The sequence below is a fragment of the Podarcis liolepis genome, assembly GCF_965112155.1.
Source record: "Podarcis liolepis genome assembly, chromosome: 6".
Classification (NCBI taxonomy): domain Eukaryota; kingdom Metazoa; phylum Chordata; class Lepidosauria; order Squamata; family Lacertidae; genus Podarcis; species Podarcis liolepis.
Genome location: NC_139559.1, coordinates 72,828,859 through 72,845,813, shown reverse-complemented (window position 1 = coordinate 72,845,813; position 16,955 = coordinate 72,828,859). Strand labels below are relative to the sequence as shown.

The window sequence follows — 16,955 nt, the reverse complement described above, 5'->3', positions numbered from 1 at the left end:
TCCAGTGGGAGCCTCTGCCGGATTGAAGGCCCTCCTGCAAACAGAAGCAGCCCTTTCATTTGCAGGGGGGCAAGTTTGGATCTAATCCCCTGGGATGAATGTTACATTGGTGAAATAAAGTTGCTAGTCTTGCAGTTTGATTTTTGGGGAAGGTCACTAGCTTCAGCTAGGGAAACCAAGGATATCTGCTACCTTCTGAAGACTTTTTTCTCGCCCCACACCCCGTCTGCTATTTGCCCCTGAAAGTGCTGTGTGTATTACCTTCTGGGGGCAAACAGCAGCTGCATGGGATCTTCTGTAAGAAATGGCAACTCTCCCTGTTCACTGCAGTCCCAAAATGTATTGGAAGCCTCCCATGCTTCTTTGTTAAGAAGGAGAAGTGGCAGGTCCTATCAGAGTGATCCAATAGCATTTTTGACATACTGCAGGGCTTGCCAGTGTGGTGCCTGTGGGTGCGATGGTACCCCTGAGGTCTTCCCCTGTCACCCACAAAAGTCTCTGAACCCCCCTGCCCCTTATTGTGATAGAATCACAGGTTTGGAAGGGACCTTCCAGGTGGATTTAATCCAACCCCCTGCAGTGCTGGAATCTCAACTAAGGCATCCATGAGAGATCGCTATCCAGCCCTGCTAAAAACCTCCAAGGAAGGAGAGTCCACCACCTTCCAAGGGAGTCCGTTCCACTGTCGAGCAGCTCATACCGTCAGAAAGGTCTTCCTGATGTTTAGTTAGAATCTCCTTAAAAGTAGATACAACTGAAGGAGCAAGTTGGAAGAGCAATGCTGTTTCTTACTTCCTCTGACATCTCCATGTGTTTTCCAAGGCTCAGATTATTTCCACTGGATCCAACTTTTAACCATATCCCTTGGGAAAGTAGTGTGTAATCCTGCAGGGGAGACGTGAGTGGAGGAGCGGTGCACAAAACACTTACTCAGAAATCCCAAAGCACCCACAGGCTTAAAAAGGCTGGCAACCCCTGATGTCATGCGTAGCTTAGCTCAGAGTCACAGGAAACTAAAGGAACGTTGTAACGTCTCCAAATTTCTGTCTTTCTCTAGAAGAGATGAATGATGAGGAAGACCATTTCCCACCAGAGCTGAAGGAGCTGCTGCGTGGCGTTAACCCGCTGCCAGCTCCACTCACGCCCTCAAGCGAAGGCGTTAGTTTTGACTTCCACTTCCATCGAGATCATGATGGAAACTTGCCATCAACTGATATGGTGGACACAATTAGGACCAATCGTGGCTTTGAGCACCTCCTTCCAAAAGTCTCAGAACCAGAAGAAGTTCAGGGTAGCGTTCATGTTGCCCTGACAGTGAAGTGTGATGACACGTCCATGATTGTAGCTGTAGCAAAAGACTCACTGGAGGTTGGTATGATTTCTTAATTTCACATTGGAACAAACTAGCATAGAGTGATTTGACTATTGAATAAACTATGGAGTGTGTTGCATATTAACCCCACAGCTACAAGGGAACATATGGTTGACATTATCTGCCCAACCAGTGATCAGTCCTCTACTTTTGTCCCAAGGCTGTCAAAGGACTGCATTCACTGCAGCTGGAATTGTGAAGCTGTTGTTCCCGTTTAAGTCAGAGCCAAAACTTAAAGATGATTAAAATATTCTCCAAAATGCATTATCTTCTTTTCTCCCTTTGGAAAATAAATCATCTAAAGTTACAGACAGTCATCTCAGCAGGTCTCTCAATAAAATGAAACACTGCTGTGGTGCTCTGGTGTTTTATTTTGTTTTATTTTGTGCATACAATACTTACCTCTCCACCAGACTGAATATTCTATAAATTGACTAGTCTGCACTTTTGGAGGGCAATATTTTAATACAGAATTTTGCAAGATGGTAAATAAAAATGCTTTATAGTCAGACTGTTAAAAAACCAATGCTGTCATTTGGAGCCCTGATTTGTAGTTTGGGGTGTAATTTTGCATCGTGATCTCTCCCTTTTTTAGGCTAGCGGTTACGTCGGGACACAACTCTCTCTGCTGGATCCTACATGTAGAGCTAAGACAAACAAGACCCATTTTATTTTGGAGTCATCGCTGCATGATTGTGGGACTCAACGGATAGCCTATGCCTTGGATAACGTTTATCTGAACTCTGTGAGTCTATTATAGCAGAAATAATTGTCTGTATCTTGCAATCATAGGGTTGTTATTGTCCTGGTGATACTTTATTTCTTGTAAAAAAAATTGTAATAATAGAAAGGCAGGCTTAACAGCAAGAAGTCCCTGTCGTTTCATGTATATGAATGCAATTTCAGGCATATTTTCTTGAGTGATGGCTTCTCGCTTTTTTCCCTACTTTAGGAGGTAAATTGCTTTCCACAGTAGCTAGAAAGCAATGAACTTACATTGATGGAGCATGGGCATCCATTTTTTTCTCTAATGGAATGGGAAAGCAAAAGTAGCTAGTCATCTCTGCTTGCATCCTCTTTCTGCCCCACTTATTCTAGCAGAAATGCAGAATCCAACTTCACTGTGTTTGCCCAGCCAGGTAAACTCAACTGGGCTAATAGGCTCTGCTTCCTATTGTTGGGAAAGAAAGCAAGGCAAGACCTGCTAGCTGTTATTCTGTGTTTAGAACAGAACCCACTACATTTCAGAGACAAATCTGGAGGGTCCAAAGTAACTACTAATCTCTATTTATGTAATGGGTAGAGAGACAGCCCAGTGTGGGGCCTTCAGAACAGAGAGATTCTGTGCTACGCTGGGCATGCTTAACTGATTTTTCATGCTCCCAGAAAGGAGATGAAGGGAAACAGTGCCACTTCCATAGCAGAAGTCTGGTTACCCATCAAACAGTACATCTTCCCCTTTTCTGAAAGTGCGAGAGAAGGCTGCAAAGCCAGCTGTCTTGCCTGAGCGTCTAGAGGCAATTCTTCCAACCATGAGAGTGGCTATTTACAAGCCTGGATTAATGTTCTTGAATCTAGTGGTGTTTAGGATGGAAACAGATAGCTTGCATGTCTTATAACATCTAGTTCCTTTCTCAGGATCAGGCTAGATCTGTAAGAGTTTTCCTATTGTTGTTCAAGCCAGTTGTTGTTGTTGTTGTTGTTGTTGTTGTTGTTGTTACATATGAACAGTGGTTCAGTAAGTAATAGCCTGTTTGAGGGCCTGAACTTGGCACATCAACCTGGCAGCTCTCAAATAAGTTTCCATTGTAAAGAAAAATGTATGGCATGATTACCTAGCACACACTAGTTTTTGTTAAGTGCATTTTAAATCACAGTTAATATATGTTCAGCACCTGAAATTTGAATCCAAGTGCACAATCTGATTTTCCAAGTAGCTAAGCAGGTATGCAAGAAACCATATGCCACTTCTAAGATTTCTATCTTCAGCACTAGCTCAACATTTTCACCATGATCGTGAATAGATGTTGGCCAGCTCAGGTTAACAGAAAAGGACATCTCTTGGCTTATGAGATTTCAGCACATAGTGGCAATTTTGGCATATACTGAAGGGCTTATTGTCCAACTCAAATACAGTGAAGGCAACCTGATCAGACATAACCTAGTCCAATTTTAAAAAGAGAAAAACTCCAGAAATCCTTTATTTGGCCAGACCTTCTGGCTGTTGATCTAGAGATGTACCCAACCAAAAACCATGGATCAACAGGCTGTGGAAAAATGCACATCTGGATCTCAATTCAGCAGTTGCCCCGCCATTTTTAATGGTGGGTTAACCCCAAACATGCCAAGACTTAAGTTTTACTCAAGATCCAAATCTCAGATTTTTTCCCCCTGAGTACTGAATCTCAGGCCAGTTTCAACACCATCAAAGCAGATATAGAATTACGCAGTAAACGCCTGAAAACAGTAGAACTGCTCCTTTGGATAGCAACAACCCCGACATCTGAGCAAACAGATGAAATTGAGTTAAGGAAAAGCTGAATAGTCAGGAAATGCAGAGGAACGGAATAATGTGGGGAATGTTTGTGTGTGAAAAGTGGGCAGGAGATGCCTAACACAGCCCAGTGTGGGAGTTATAGCAGGATACAGAAATGAGAAGGAAAACTAGAAAGCAAAAGAACTATTTTAAAGGAAGGGTTAGAAATGTCTGTACATTTAAAAAGAAGAACTACCATGTCAAAACTCTTGGCTCAATTGTATCTTGTGCTGATTTACTGAAAAGTCGGGTGTATACCAGTCCAGTCCAGTGAGCCATTGCTTGTTAACAATGCTGAGTACATAGCTTTACCAGAAGCAGAGCTGGGGCTGCTGGTATCTTCATCTACATACCAGTGCCCAGACTGCAATACTTTTATTGCTCAAGCAGGCTCCAGATTTGGAAACAAGCTGAAGGCATTTCCTTTTACTCGCTCCAAGCTTGCCTTTAGAGATTCAGTGGTGGGCTTACTGGAAAGATGGGGGTTCAAATCCCTACAAAGTCAGTGGTGATCTCGCACCAGTTACTACGTCACAGCCTCACTTACTGCACAGGGTGTGAGGAGGATAAAAGGGGAGAAACCACCTTCCTTGGAAGAGCAGGGTGCAGATGGGTTAAACAGTAATCCCTGTAAGGGTGCCCTGATAATATGATTAGCTTTTCCCACCAGCAACGTTTCTTGATCCATGTTTCTGACTCAAGGGGCCAAGTGAGGTGGAACTCCTCCCCTAACAGTTTTGATAGAATGACAAATTTTCTACTCTTTTCTTTCTTTGTCAAAGATTGTTATCCATGTGCCGTCACCAATTGAGGCCAGTGGTTGGGCGGTTGACTATGAAGACATGGAATCAGGGGATAATGGGTTCCCTGGGGACACTGATGAAACAGACGTCGTCATTTCCAGCAGGACTGAAATTGTTCGGGTATGTAACAATTATCCACAGTCTGGCTGCATAAAGAAAATTTGGAACAGCGACGAAACTCACTATGATCTTGACTTCCAGAGTGTGGAGTAAATTGTCCCGGTGGTGCACAGGCAGTTGTGAGCTGAGACAAAAACTTCTCCTGATGCTTATGCAGTATATGCCTTCATTACCCCCCCCCCCAAAAAAAAAAAAATACCAGAGAAGCGCAGGAGCCAGAGGAAGCAAGCCCTTTTGCTTCCTTTTCAAAGCAGCTCTAGAGGCTTTCTGTCCATGCCCTTCTTGCATGGTGAGCAGTAACAACTACCCCATGATTTTATCATTTTTAATCCTTTATAAGCCTTTTGTCCTCTTCATTGTGTGCCCTAAGAACCTCAAAGCATGCCTGAGCCCATATTGATTTAGTCCTCCTTTCTGCCCCCCTTCCCTGCAAAAAAAGCTGTCCATTGTTGGGCTCTGGAGGAAAGTGAGGACTCTTAAAGTTTCTGCTTTGTTCTGTGTACGTATAGACTAGATGGGGTGATTTTATTTTATCATGAAAGTCAGAAATAGCCATGCTAGATTGCTGTAGAGGAGTGTGTGGGGGTTTTTTTTGGGGGGGGGGTGTCATTGCAGTACCAGGCACGGGCAAATTAGAGAGCCAAACAAAACAGGAGGAAGGAATCACTTCTGAATCAAGCACTGGAGGAATAGTTGGGCCTTGGCAAAAACTTTGATTTTTCTATTTTTGTGAACCACTATTTATTTCCAAATATTGAAATAAACACTTCTATAGACTGGTCTATATCCTTTTATGTGAGTGTGCTGCAGCCGATGATTGTATGTATTGGCAAAACACTATGGGTGTAATTCAGTGTCGGGCTCCTCCAGTTGTTCTGTCTGCGCGAGCATTGCAGCTTGCCTGGTGGAACAATCCCACTTCTCCTCCCCCAACCCCCATAGAGCCCATTCCATGGGGTGCACAGGGGAAGGAGAGGAGGAATGCCCCATTGCACAAGCAGAAGTCATAGAATGGTAGATCAGAGTTGGAAGGACCTTGAGGATCCTCTAGTTCAGCCCCTTCAGTGTAGGAAAATGCAGCTGTCCCTTATGGGGATCAAACCTGTGACCTTGGTGTTATCAGCACCATGCTCTATCTAACTGAGCTATTTGAAGTCCCTACGCAAGACTTCACTGATGATGAATCCCTCTGTCCCTATGACTGCCCCGCAGCCACAATGTTATTTCTCCTCTCTGCATCCTTAATTTGTTTTGTTTTGCTTGCTTTAGTTCAACTGCACATTCCATCAGCTGAAAGCTCCTAAATCTCCTAAGTACTATTCACCTGAATCGCGCATCGGCAACGTCACCTTCGGCATGGAACTTTACGAAACAGGCCTCTTCCGTACCCCAACCCAAGGGTTCTTCTCCGTTGCAGAGAACGGCCAGATTTTTGTTGAGGTAATGAACTGTGACAGAAATGGAAATCCATGAAATGTTCTCCGAGAACATGGGAGCTCGGCTAAGTCTGTTCTTGCCTGCCCTGAGCTGCAACTGCGCTGTCGCCTCAGGCAGACAGATGTATTCTCTTGCGGTTTCTGAAAAGGGAAATTGTAGAGATCACGGGGGGGGGGGGAGAGAGAGAGAGAGAGAGAATGCTTTTTGTAGCAGAGACCAAAGACTCCTCTCAGCGTGGGCAAGCTCAATGCAAATACATGTGTCACCCTCGTCGAAACCTCTGTGAAAGAGCAGCCATTGAAGACCGTTGGCTCTTTGGCAAAGCACAATCAAAACATTTTTCTAACATTAGTACAAAGAGCCATCGGCAAAGCATAAGAATCCATTTTGTTTAGCAGTGTGGCTTAATTCCACCTGCAAGAGAGCGATATTATCTGTCCCAGACCTTAGGCAAAGCTGGATTAAGATCCAGATATTTATAATGCTGCTGTTCCCCCAATGAGTTCCCTGTTGCCACTCACACCCTTGTATCCTCATATCAACCTTGGGAGATGGATTAGGCCAAGAGTGAGAGGGACTGGGCTTTGCGGATGCAACCAACCCTAGTTTGGTTCTAACCATTACACCACACTGACTCTTGTGCTGTTGGAAAGTTCACACAGCTGCACTGAGCTAGAGAGACAACAGGTACAAGGCAGTATACCAGATCTGGCTCCGCCCACTATGGATTTGGGCATGGAAGTACTTAACCAAGTATATGTCCTGCTGTTACTACTGTAAAGGTAAAGGGACCCCTGACCATTAGGTCTAGTCGTGACTGACTCTGGTGTTGCGGCGCTCATCTCGCTTTATTGGCCGAGGGAGCCAGCGTACAGCTTCCAGGACATGTGGCCAGCAGGACTAAGCCACTTCTGGTGAACCAGAGCAGCGCACGGAAACGTTTACCTCCCCGCCGGAGCGGTCCCTATTTATCTACTTGCACTTTGACGTGCTTTCGAACTGCTAGATTGGCAGGAGCAGGGACTGAGCAACGGGAGCTCACCCCGTCATGGGGATTCGAACTGCCGACCTTCTGATCAGCAAGTCCTAGGCTCTGTGGTTTAACCCACAGCGCCACCCGCGTCCCTCTTACTACTGTACTTCCCTACAAACTGGAAGGGGCAGCATGGGACAAGTGTGCGCGTGAAACAAGTGTTTGCACTGCTGTGGTCTTGACTTGGGCTAGCTCAGTGATGTGCCCCCTGAATGTCTGATGTCTCCTTCATTTTCCATGTCTGACTGAACAGCCCTACCCAGTCACACTACTTTTTTTAGTGCTCTCTCCTCCCCTCGCCTCTCCTCTCCTCTCCTCTCCTCCCATCTCCTCTCCTCTCCTCTCCTCTCCTCTCCTCTCCTCTCCTCTCCTCTCCTCTCCTCTCCTCTCCTCTCCTCTCCCCTCCCCTCCCCTCCCCTCCCCTCCCCTCCCCTCCCCTCTCTCTTTTCTTCTCTTTCTCATTAGAAAATAGTCAGAAAAGACTCCAGGGAGTCGCTGAATGATGGGATTTTTACAAATACGACTGCAGGGGGGGCAGACACTGCTAGGATACAGTTTTGGATTTTAGAGCTCAGAAAGAAATGGTAGAAGGGCTCTGCCTCCCTTGCAGTTGTGACCATCCTCCCATGATGGCCCCAGGGATACTCTCCCAGGCAGGCCCATGAAGTGGGGTTGGGCAGCTGGGGACACTTGTCCCGGGCCTCAGAGGGATAAGTTGGTGGCCCTGCTGGGGGCCTGCCAGACTTACACTGTCATGTTTGAGTTTACAGCTTTATTCTAGCAAGACTCTCGCCCCGGGGCTCAGACCAGCTCCACACACAATCGTGACCCTTATTGGAAATCCCTTTAAATGCCATTAAATCCATTAGAAGGAAAATATTCACAGGAAGCACCGCTCCCACTTTTATGTTTGGGTGCACTTTTAACTTACTATTTTTACTACTACTATTACTACTACTACTACTACTACTACTACTACTACTATCTGAAGAAGTGTGCATGCACACGAAAGCTCATACCAAGAACTAACTTAGTTGGTCTTTAAGGTGCTACTGGAAGGAATTTTTTTATTATTACTACTACTACTATTATTATTATTATTTGTATACTGCCCTGTACCCACAGGTCTCATGGAGGTTCACAGGATAAAATCACAACCTAAAAGCATGAAATACACAATCAAAATAAAAATGTAAACAACCCAATAAACAACCCATTTACCTACTTGAATTGTTTCCTCAGCTTCCAGCTATACAAATTAGTTCCTTTGCCATTTGTGTATTGCGCCCCTCTCCCCCCACCCCCGCTGTGGCATTTGCAGAGTTGTGTAATGCTGCTTTGGTACACCTCAGCCACCACTGTCTCCAGGCCTGAGATCAGGAGCATGTACCACTGTGTCATGCAACTAGCAATACTTTTGTGGAAGCAGTTGGAACGGCCCCTGGGGAGGAGCTGCATATTGGATGCCCTCTTCCCTGTTGCAGGAGCTCTAGTCCATCTTGCCATCAGCACCAACACTTTGTTGCATGGCAAATGGGATCTGCGTTCTCCCAGGCTTTGAATACGCTTGAATTTTGCTGGGACTCAGCTTCCGGCTCTGGCACAAAGAGTAGTGCCAGCGCAATGGAGAATGTGTGTGGATTGTGCCCTAGGTCACAAAACTGAAGCAGCACTGAAACACACTTCGGATGGGCCGGGTGTTTTTTAAACAGTTTGTTTTTACACTACTAAAAACGGTAATTTCTTTTGTCATTATTGGATGAATCCCACTGACTCCAGATCTCCACTTGGCCCAACTGTTAGTTCGTTGGACAGATGTTCTAATTTTTTCATCACCTGTCCTGGCACAAGCTCTGTTTTCGTCTTTCTACACAATGGAAAATTTATATCTGTGTCTGACATCTGTTCCCCATCCCACAGTGACAGAAATTATTTTTTTGTTTTGTTTTCAAAATGCTAGTCTCTACAGTCAATAAATTGTCCGTGATATAATCTGCAAGAACTCGCTGTTTCTTTCCTCTGCACAAACACTTTGAACAGATTGGGTTTCTTTATTTACACGCAGTGCACCTCTGCTTCACTATCCCTGACATAATGGTCTTTAATATGTGCTTTCGTCGGTTTCTTTTATTTTGAGAAAATTTGATTATTTAAATTTATAACCTGAATTGTCACAAGGGCAAAGTATTTGTAATAGCAATTTTATGTACAGTTCCTCTCACTGATGGCCCTACTATCTGTATGAGACAGTTTGGGGTAGAAAGTTTGGGGCCAAAGTAAAAATTTAAAAGTTAAGTCAAATAATATGGAAGTAGGCCATTGGCAGTTGCCATTTTTTTTAAGGACAGTAGTTTTGCCCCTTTAATAGCTGTATGAAGGCAAAAATCCACAGAGTGCACACCCCATATTTGCCTTTCAATGAGAGACCGTTCCAAGTAGAGGTATAATAGTTCCCCATTGTAGTGTGGTACTCCAAGTAACTCTCAAACACAGAGGCAGCCAATGTGTTCCCCTCCAGAAGATGTTGGACTACAGCTCCCATCAGCCCCAGCCAGCATGGCCAAGGACCAGGGATGATGGGAGCTGTGGTCCAACAACATCCAGAAGGCCCCTTATTAGCTATACCTGCTATTTCAAATGGGTCGATAGCATGCAGTCTTCAGGCTCTTGTTTGCCCCTATAAGAATACCGCGAGTTATAATAATAATAAACAACTCACCATAAGTTTCTAACTCTTATTGTTGCAGAGAAGTGCTTAAAGAAAACAAGGAAGCAAGTAAATATAGGCTAAAACCTGTTAAGTGTTATGCACTGCCATCCTAAGTAACTTTACTCAAATAAGTGCCGCTGTGCTCAATAAGGCACACTTACTCCCTAGTTAGTGTGTTTAGGATTGCAGCCAAAAGCTGTCATAATTTCTAAATCCTATGTCTCAAGTTTCCTTGAGGATGAAGTGGGTTTTCTCTTCAGTTTTCCAAAGTAATGTTTTTTATTAATTTTTTTTGAAAAACTGCCATTTTTTGAAACAATAGTTGGGCATCTCATGTGGCATGTCAAATACCCATGCCAACTAGTTATCCTTAGCAGCAACCATCTGTCTTGTATTTTGATTCCAATATAGAGCTTAAGGCTGATTAAAGTGCCCTTTCCTCTAGGTGCTCTTCCCTGGATGTCTAGTATATGAAGGTAATTTCATATTCAGAACACATCCGGCACCATAATTACAATGGTATGGTTTCACTGTTGGGTGTAGCTCCAATACAACTGCCATTCCTCAGGCAGTGTTGGGGTATTTGGGGTGGTATGGAATCAATTGTCAAGGCACAGTCGCTACATTAGCTCATCACACGAAGCCATGCTTGTTTTAACCATGGTTTGTTAGACAACCTAGGATAAGTCTATCTGACAGACAAAATGACCGTAGCTTGTTTTGCCTATGTTTGGTTTTGTTATGTTTCTTGCCTTGCACCTCCCTAGTCATGTGAGCCTCTGGAAAGGGCCACCAAAACAAACCAGGATTAAGCGAAGTTCTGACATTACATGAAGCCATGGTTAATGTAAGCCAGAATCCATAACCAATCTTCAGGCTCTGGTGTGCCGAACACAAACAAGCCATAGTAGGCTGCAGTGGGTTTAGATATACAGATAAACCAAAATGAAGCTAAACAAGCCATGGCTTAGGGTTATGTGTTAACCAGGCCAGTGCAAGGTTAGTGTGTGTCAAACACACCTAGCCTAATCTCTGCTTTTTATATATTGCTACAATCCCTTTTATTGGACTCCTAGCATGAATAAGTTTGATTGCATTGTGCCATTCAAATGTGTTTACAGACACCTTGATTTAGAAAGGTTGTTAGTGCTAAGAAACCATTTCAAATGCAACAACTTTTTCACCGTGCTTCCGCATTCTGCTATTTATAAAGTGGAGATTAGGCAAAGGTGGAAATATTTTCACTGGAATTTCCAGGTAGGTCCAAGGAACCAAATGCGTATAAGCCAAGGCTAGCAATCTCTGATTTACTTTTCTACTGTTATCACACCTGCACTGCAAAGCATTAAAAATGTTGATATTTCTAAGAAAAAGCCAAATGTAACATATTAATTACAAATTCTGTTTTCTTCCTGCTGCAGATTTCTGTGACCAAGGCTGAAAAATCCCTGAGCTTTGCAATCCAAACCTGCTTTATTTCTCCACATTCATACCCTGATAAGATGTCGGAGTACACCATTATTGAAAACATTTGTCCTAAAGATGAATCCGTAACATTCTACAACACCCCAGCTAATTTTCCAATGCAAAATGCACAAATGGACAGAAAGCGGTTTAGCTTTATGTTTAGGTCCGTATTCAACACTTCGCTTCTCTTTCTTCATTGTGAGGTGACTTTGTGCACAAAGAAAGAAAAATATACTCAAGAGCTGGCCAAGGTCAGTATTTGATAAATTTCCTTAAGATTTAGACCACTCAGCTTGCATTTAACATGGAAGACTGTGGCCATGTTGGGCCTAAACTGAAAGACACAAATGTAGGTTAAAGACTTCTAGGGCTGATCCAACAGCTATAGACTAGTACCTATATGATTGAGGCATAGCACGGAGGGATCGCTAAGAAAACCAATTAAGTAGGGTTGCTATGTTCCCCAAAATGAGAAAATCAGGACAAAGTTGTTGAGGTTTTTTGTTTGTTTGGTCAAAGTTGTTGAGCCCTGGTTGCCATACGTCTGGATTTTGCCAATTCTGCAGAAATACGCCTGGATGCCATTTTTGCAGCCCTATTCCCAGATGTGTCGGAGGGAAACCCAGGCGTATGGCAGCCCTAAATTAAGATGAGTACAGTAGTAAAACAAGGCTCAGGTTTACTTCTTCAGGGGGGTGAGGAAGTGGTAACTGCCCAGTCTTATAATCTGACAGAATCAGCTGCTGTAAAAACAGTGACAGCATCGGTCACCATCTAGATATGACACATCTGCTTTGCATCAGGGTGTGGCATGTCATGCCAGGACACAGAAGCTAAGCATTGGTTTATTTAAGGGAAATCAGTTAACAGTTACACAAGGAAAGGCAAATGTAATGATATAGCTTGCTTGCTTGCTTGCAAAATTATTTTGCTTGCTTGCAGAAATTACGTATTGGCCCATTATTGGCCCACATAACACTAAGCCAGCCTGTGGCTTGGTGTGAACAAACAAATGCAAGGGTTTCCAGAGTGAAGATTGTGGCAGAGCCATGGTTTGACTGAGCGTTACATGCTCACCTGGTCACCAAAAGAGAAATTGGCGAAAGGATGCCTTTTTGGACCGTTTTTACAGCAGCTTTTCATTTTAGTCATGTTGGCAAATAAAGTTTTTTGTTTAAGAAGCTAAGCTTTCCAGAATAATCACGTGAAGCTATATTTCTGGGATCTCAGGCTGTTAAAACATAGAGGTGTGACTTCATATGATGGGAATTTAGTTTCCTGAAGGCATTTTGGCTGACACAGACGACTGCTTAAGGGGAAATGTCACTTCTGCAGCAAATCTTTACATTGGAATTGTGGCAGCCAGGAACCCTTTGGCCCCCTCGCGTAACAATAGGTTGCTGTTGTTGCTATAGAATATTTTCCTTTTTCTAAATGCTGCATATACATGTGGAATAGGACCATATTATTTTATCCCTATACTAACGATAAAGAGCTGAAGCTGTGAGTTAGTTGCGTGCCTATGTTTGACCAGTAAATTCGAACTGAGCACTTGCAAGCTCACAGCTCATTCTCCTAACCAATGTTCTAGCTCTCCATAAAATATGGTGACTGAAGCTTTTGTGCCTAAAGTGTCACAAGTACACGTAAGTATGTATTCTAGATATAAATGTAAGCATGTCCCTCCACCGCAGCAACCCCAAAATAATGCAGCAGTCAACCATATATAAATATTAATACATTTATGAATGGTTGCAGTTAGCAGCATTGGGAGAGTATTTATTGAGTTTTTCCCTGTGAGAACTGCTATGGCTCTTGACAGCACGATGAGCGTTTTCTACTAAATGGTTACAGGTGATAAACAGAATTTGCTTTCCACTACAGGAGTGGTCCAGATATATTAAATGCTCATGGCATTAGCTGTAAACAATGCATTAGCATTAATTTTCCAGATCCTGCTGGGATATAATAACACTATTGTTTTTGAAATTCCATGTGTGAATTATTAGGTTGACCTGACTTATGAGGATTTTGAAGGGAAATAGATGAGTGTTATGACTTGTTTTCTGCATTCCTTTTATTGCTTATCCTGCATTTGCATAGAAAATTCATTGCTATGGAAGTATTCAGCATATCTGTGTGGAGAAGGGATTTTTTTTCCTGAGGAGGAAAGCTTTTCATTTGTTCTAAGTGGATAAGATCACCCTTTCTCAAACAAGTATACTTGGATATCAATCTTCTCTGGTTGTGTCATTTGGTAGAATTTGTCATAGGAGTGGGACCCTGACATTGTGAGTTTCTCTGCCCTTAAGTAACATCAGTAGCTTTAGCTGGCAAAGATTTGGGGGCGGAGGCGCGTAAAATATCCCTACCCTGACTTGCATAGTAAACTGTGCAAAAACAAGATGCTGACAGGAAGCAGGGGACAGAACACTTTCTAAGATAAGGTCAAGGTCAAGGACCCCTGGACAGTTAAGTCCAGTCAAAGGCAACTATGGGGTGCGGCACTCATCTCGCTTTCAGGCTGAAGGAGCCGGCGTTTGTCCGCAGACAGCTTTCCGGGTCATGTGGCCAGCATGACTAAACCGCTTCTGGCGCAACGGGATACTGTGACAAGTGCCAGAGTGCAAGGAAACACTTTCCGCCACAGCGGTACCTATTTATCTGCTTGCATTGGTGTGCTTTCGAACTGCTGGGTTGGCTGGGAAAGAGCAACGGGAGCTCACCCCATTGCACGGATTCAAACTGCCGACTTTCCAATCGGCAAGCCCAAGAGGTTCAGTGGTTTAGACCACAGCACCACCACATCCCAGAATGCTTTCTACAGCATTGCTAAAGCAACATCTGGACCAGTTTCTTAATTGGGCACAGAAAAAGCTACACCAGTAGCCCTATCACAAGATTGCATTGCATGGAGGAGAACCTTGGCAACCTCGATGACTGATGGGTCTTCTAAATAATCTAAATATTGAGGCAGTGTTTACACCTTGAAATGCAGCTGCTGGGGCTTCCTTGGAGTATGATTGCCGTGACTTGGGGTTGTGATAATACTTTGTTGACTATTCCTTAAACATCTCTGACTGCTGCTGATAGCGAAGCAGCTGTGCGCCTATTCTGATAATGTAGCAGTTTCAAGTGAGTCCCTGATCTCACAAGCCACATGTTCTCTTCATCCCTCTAGTGCATCCCTCCTGATGAAGCCTGCAGCTTTCTTAGTGTTGATATGATCCTAGCAATGATGCAGAATAAGAAAACCTTCACCAAACCCCTTGCTGTGATATCTCATAAAGAGAAGCCAGAAGGTACTGAATACATTTTGAATCTGTTAACAAAAGTGCATTTCATTAGACAATATGTTAATACTTGATTTAATGTTTTTCCCCTCTCTTTTTTTTTAAAAAAAGGCTCCAGGCACATAGAGTTTTGTTACATGGCGTTATTGTTCCCAGGCTACAGGGCGCCATCATCTTTGAGCACTAACATTTGCTTGCTCTTTTATCTCCCATACATATTTATGAAAATACAGTTTGGCTGGGAAAGAAACACATTTCTGATGCTTTAGAACAATATGGGATTTGTAAACATTAAATAATTCTGTGCAATTGCTTCCAGCAGTTCATTATTGCTGAGGCCCCTAAAACTTGTATGTAAATATTTATTTAGGCATCATAATTACATTGAAACTTCTAATGTATTAAAAATATTAAAGGATGGTACAGTATATTTTTGGTAATATACTGGTACGGTATATTGTTGTAAAGCAGGCAGCCACAGGGAGCCTGGCTTCACCAGCCAGAGCCTGGACAGTTTTCACATTTTTTCTCCCTATAGGAAAATGAGCTGCTTTTGAAACGAGCTGGGGACTTTCAAAAGCAATTTTGTGTGATGCAGGGTGTGATTCAAATAAAATAATTTAAAAGATATTCAGCCCTTGAGCCCTTCTAAATAGTTATTTGGATCCTGTCCACTGTGTGCAAGTGGGGGCTATTACAGTGGGCAAGTAGTTTGTCGTCTTGGATGTGTGTTTCTCCTGCACACACTTTTCCCACAAGCCAAGTGCCGTTTATGTGTAAGACCTCAGCCTGTTTGGAGTTGCGGAAGGTAAGTATTGGGATAATACATTTTAAATGTTCTGATTGTCCTTTGTGGTTGGTGTGGCCTCAAAGGGAAAAATAACTGTTATGTCAAATTGTTCACCAGTGGACTCATGCTTCAGGGCCTTTCTTCAATTTTTATTTTTATTTTTTATTATTTTTTTGCCATAATTGACCATCTGTGGGTTGTTCAGGGAATAATTTGTCCTGCTTTGTATGTTAGAATGTCTATAGCCTCCACCTGCTTGTCCTAAAATGGTCCCATTGCAGGGCAGGAGTGTGGGACTTGCTGCCATGACCTCCAGGACTGAGGCCAATTTTCTATACCACCAATTTTGATAATTTAAGTTAATGCTTTTGTTCCATTCACTTGAAAGGCACTTTGGTGATGTCACTCAGAACTTGGATTCCAACTGGGTCTGTTGCCTGATTAAAGGAAACTTACCAACTTTGCTGATTTAGTTGATTAGTCAGTCAGTTAAATCTGCACACATTTGCATATGAATAATGCCATATTTTCCTGGAAGTCCCATTTGTTTCATTCTAAAGAAGGAGGGGAACATAGCACTGTGAAATATAGCACCGAAACTCTGTCCACAGATACATCTTACTTATTCTAAGCATAATTGAATTGTTACTTCAAGATCCCATTCTTTTACCATTGCTTTGTCCCAAACATAAAATGGTCTGGAAAGAAGGCAGTGCATTCCTGCAATTGGAGAAAAATTGTGACTTGTCATCACCTTGGCCTGAAAGCTATGGAAAAACTACTTTGCCACCTGTCAGTTTCATTAACTCTTAGTGGGATCGATACCAATATGTCCTTTATGAAACAGAATATCATTTTTACTCGAATGCAGTGCACCTTTTTTGGCCAAATTGCTCCACCAAAATTAGGGTGCGCATTAGATTTGATGGCGCATTTACATACGCCAGCAAATACTTTTTTGGTTTCAAGGTTTTGAAAACGGAGGTGCGCATTTGATTGGATGGCACGCTAGATTTGCGTAAATACGCTACATAATTTTGACACATGATCTCTCTCATAATATACATTCTTTTCCGGTTCTAGAATCCTTGCAGCTATTTAGCTTCCAGCATTTCAGATGGGCAAAAATGCAGCGTTTGTGTGGGTAGAACTGACGAGAATTGTAAAGGGACTCTTGTCTTCCTCACTTTGCTCTTGCTCTGTCTTTCAAAACGACAGCATCAAATCATCTTGACACATGGAAACTGCTAATTTACTATTTATCCGAACTTGCCAGAGATCTGAAAAACTGGAGGAGCCATAGATTCGTATTAGTCTTAAAAATATCCCAAGTGTGATTGTTTACTGGCATGTATGGGGTATTAGGGAGGGGTAGTACATCTGATAGGGGAGAT

At 43.1% G+C, this 16,955-nt stretch overlaps 1 protein-coding gene and 1 long non-coding RNA gene across 3 annotated transcripts in view; one reads left to right on the top strand and one right to left on the bottom strand.

The window, feature by feature from the left end:
• Positions 1 to 10,338, bottom strand: part of LOC310710369 — a 129,887-nt gene extending 119,549 nt beyond the window's left edge. Inside the window, exon 1 of the long non-coding RNA XR_014527985.1 lies at positions 10,329 to 10,338. This is a non-coding gene — a long non-coding RNA (uncharacterized lncRNA). The remainder of the gene's footprint in view (positions 1 to 10,328) is intronic.
• TGFBR3 (transforming growth factor beta receptor 3) overlaps positions 1 to 16,955 on the top strand; it is a 135,673-nt gene that overhangs the window by 106,869 nt on the left and 11,849 nt on the right. For both annotated transcript variants that reach the window (XM_083511053.1, XM_083511054.1), the window contains exons 9-14: positions 1,058 to 1,368; positions 1,968 to 2,117; positions 4,691 to 4,831; positions 6,101 to 6,271; positions 11,433 to 11,729; positions 14,660 to 14,780. In XM_083511053.1, coding sequence (XP_083367179.1) covers positions 1,058 to 1,368; positions 1,968 to 2,117; positions 4,691 to 4,831; positions 6,101 to 6,271; positions 11,433 to 11,729; positions 14,660 to 14,780 — 1,191 coding nt within the window. The remainder of the gene's footprint in view (positions 1 to 1,057; positions 1,369 to 1,967; positions 2,118 to 4,690; positions 4,832 to 6,100; positions 6,272 to 11,432; positions 11,730 to 14,659; positions 14,781 to 16,955) is intronic.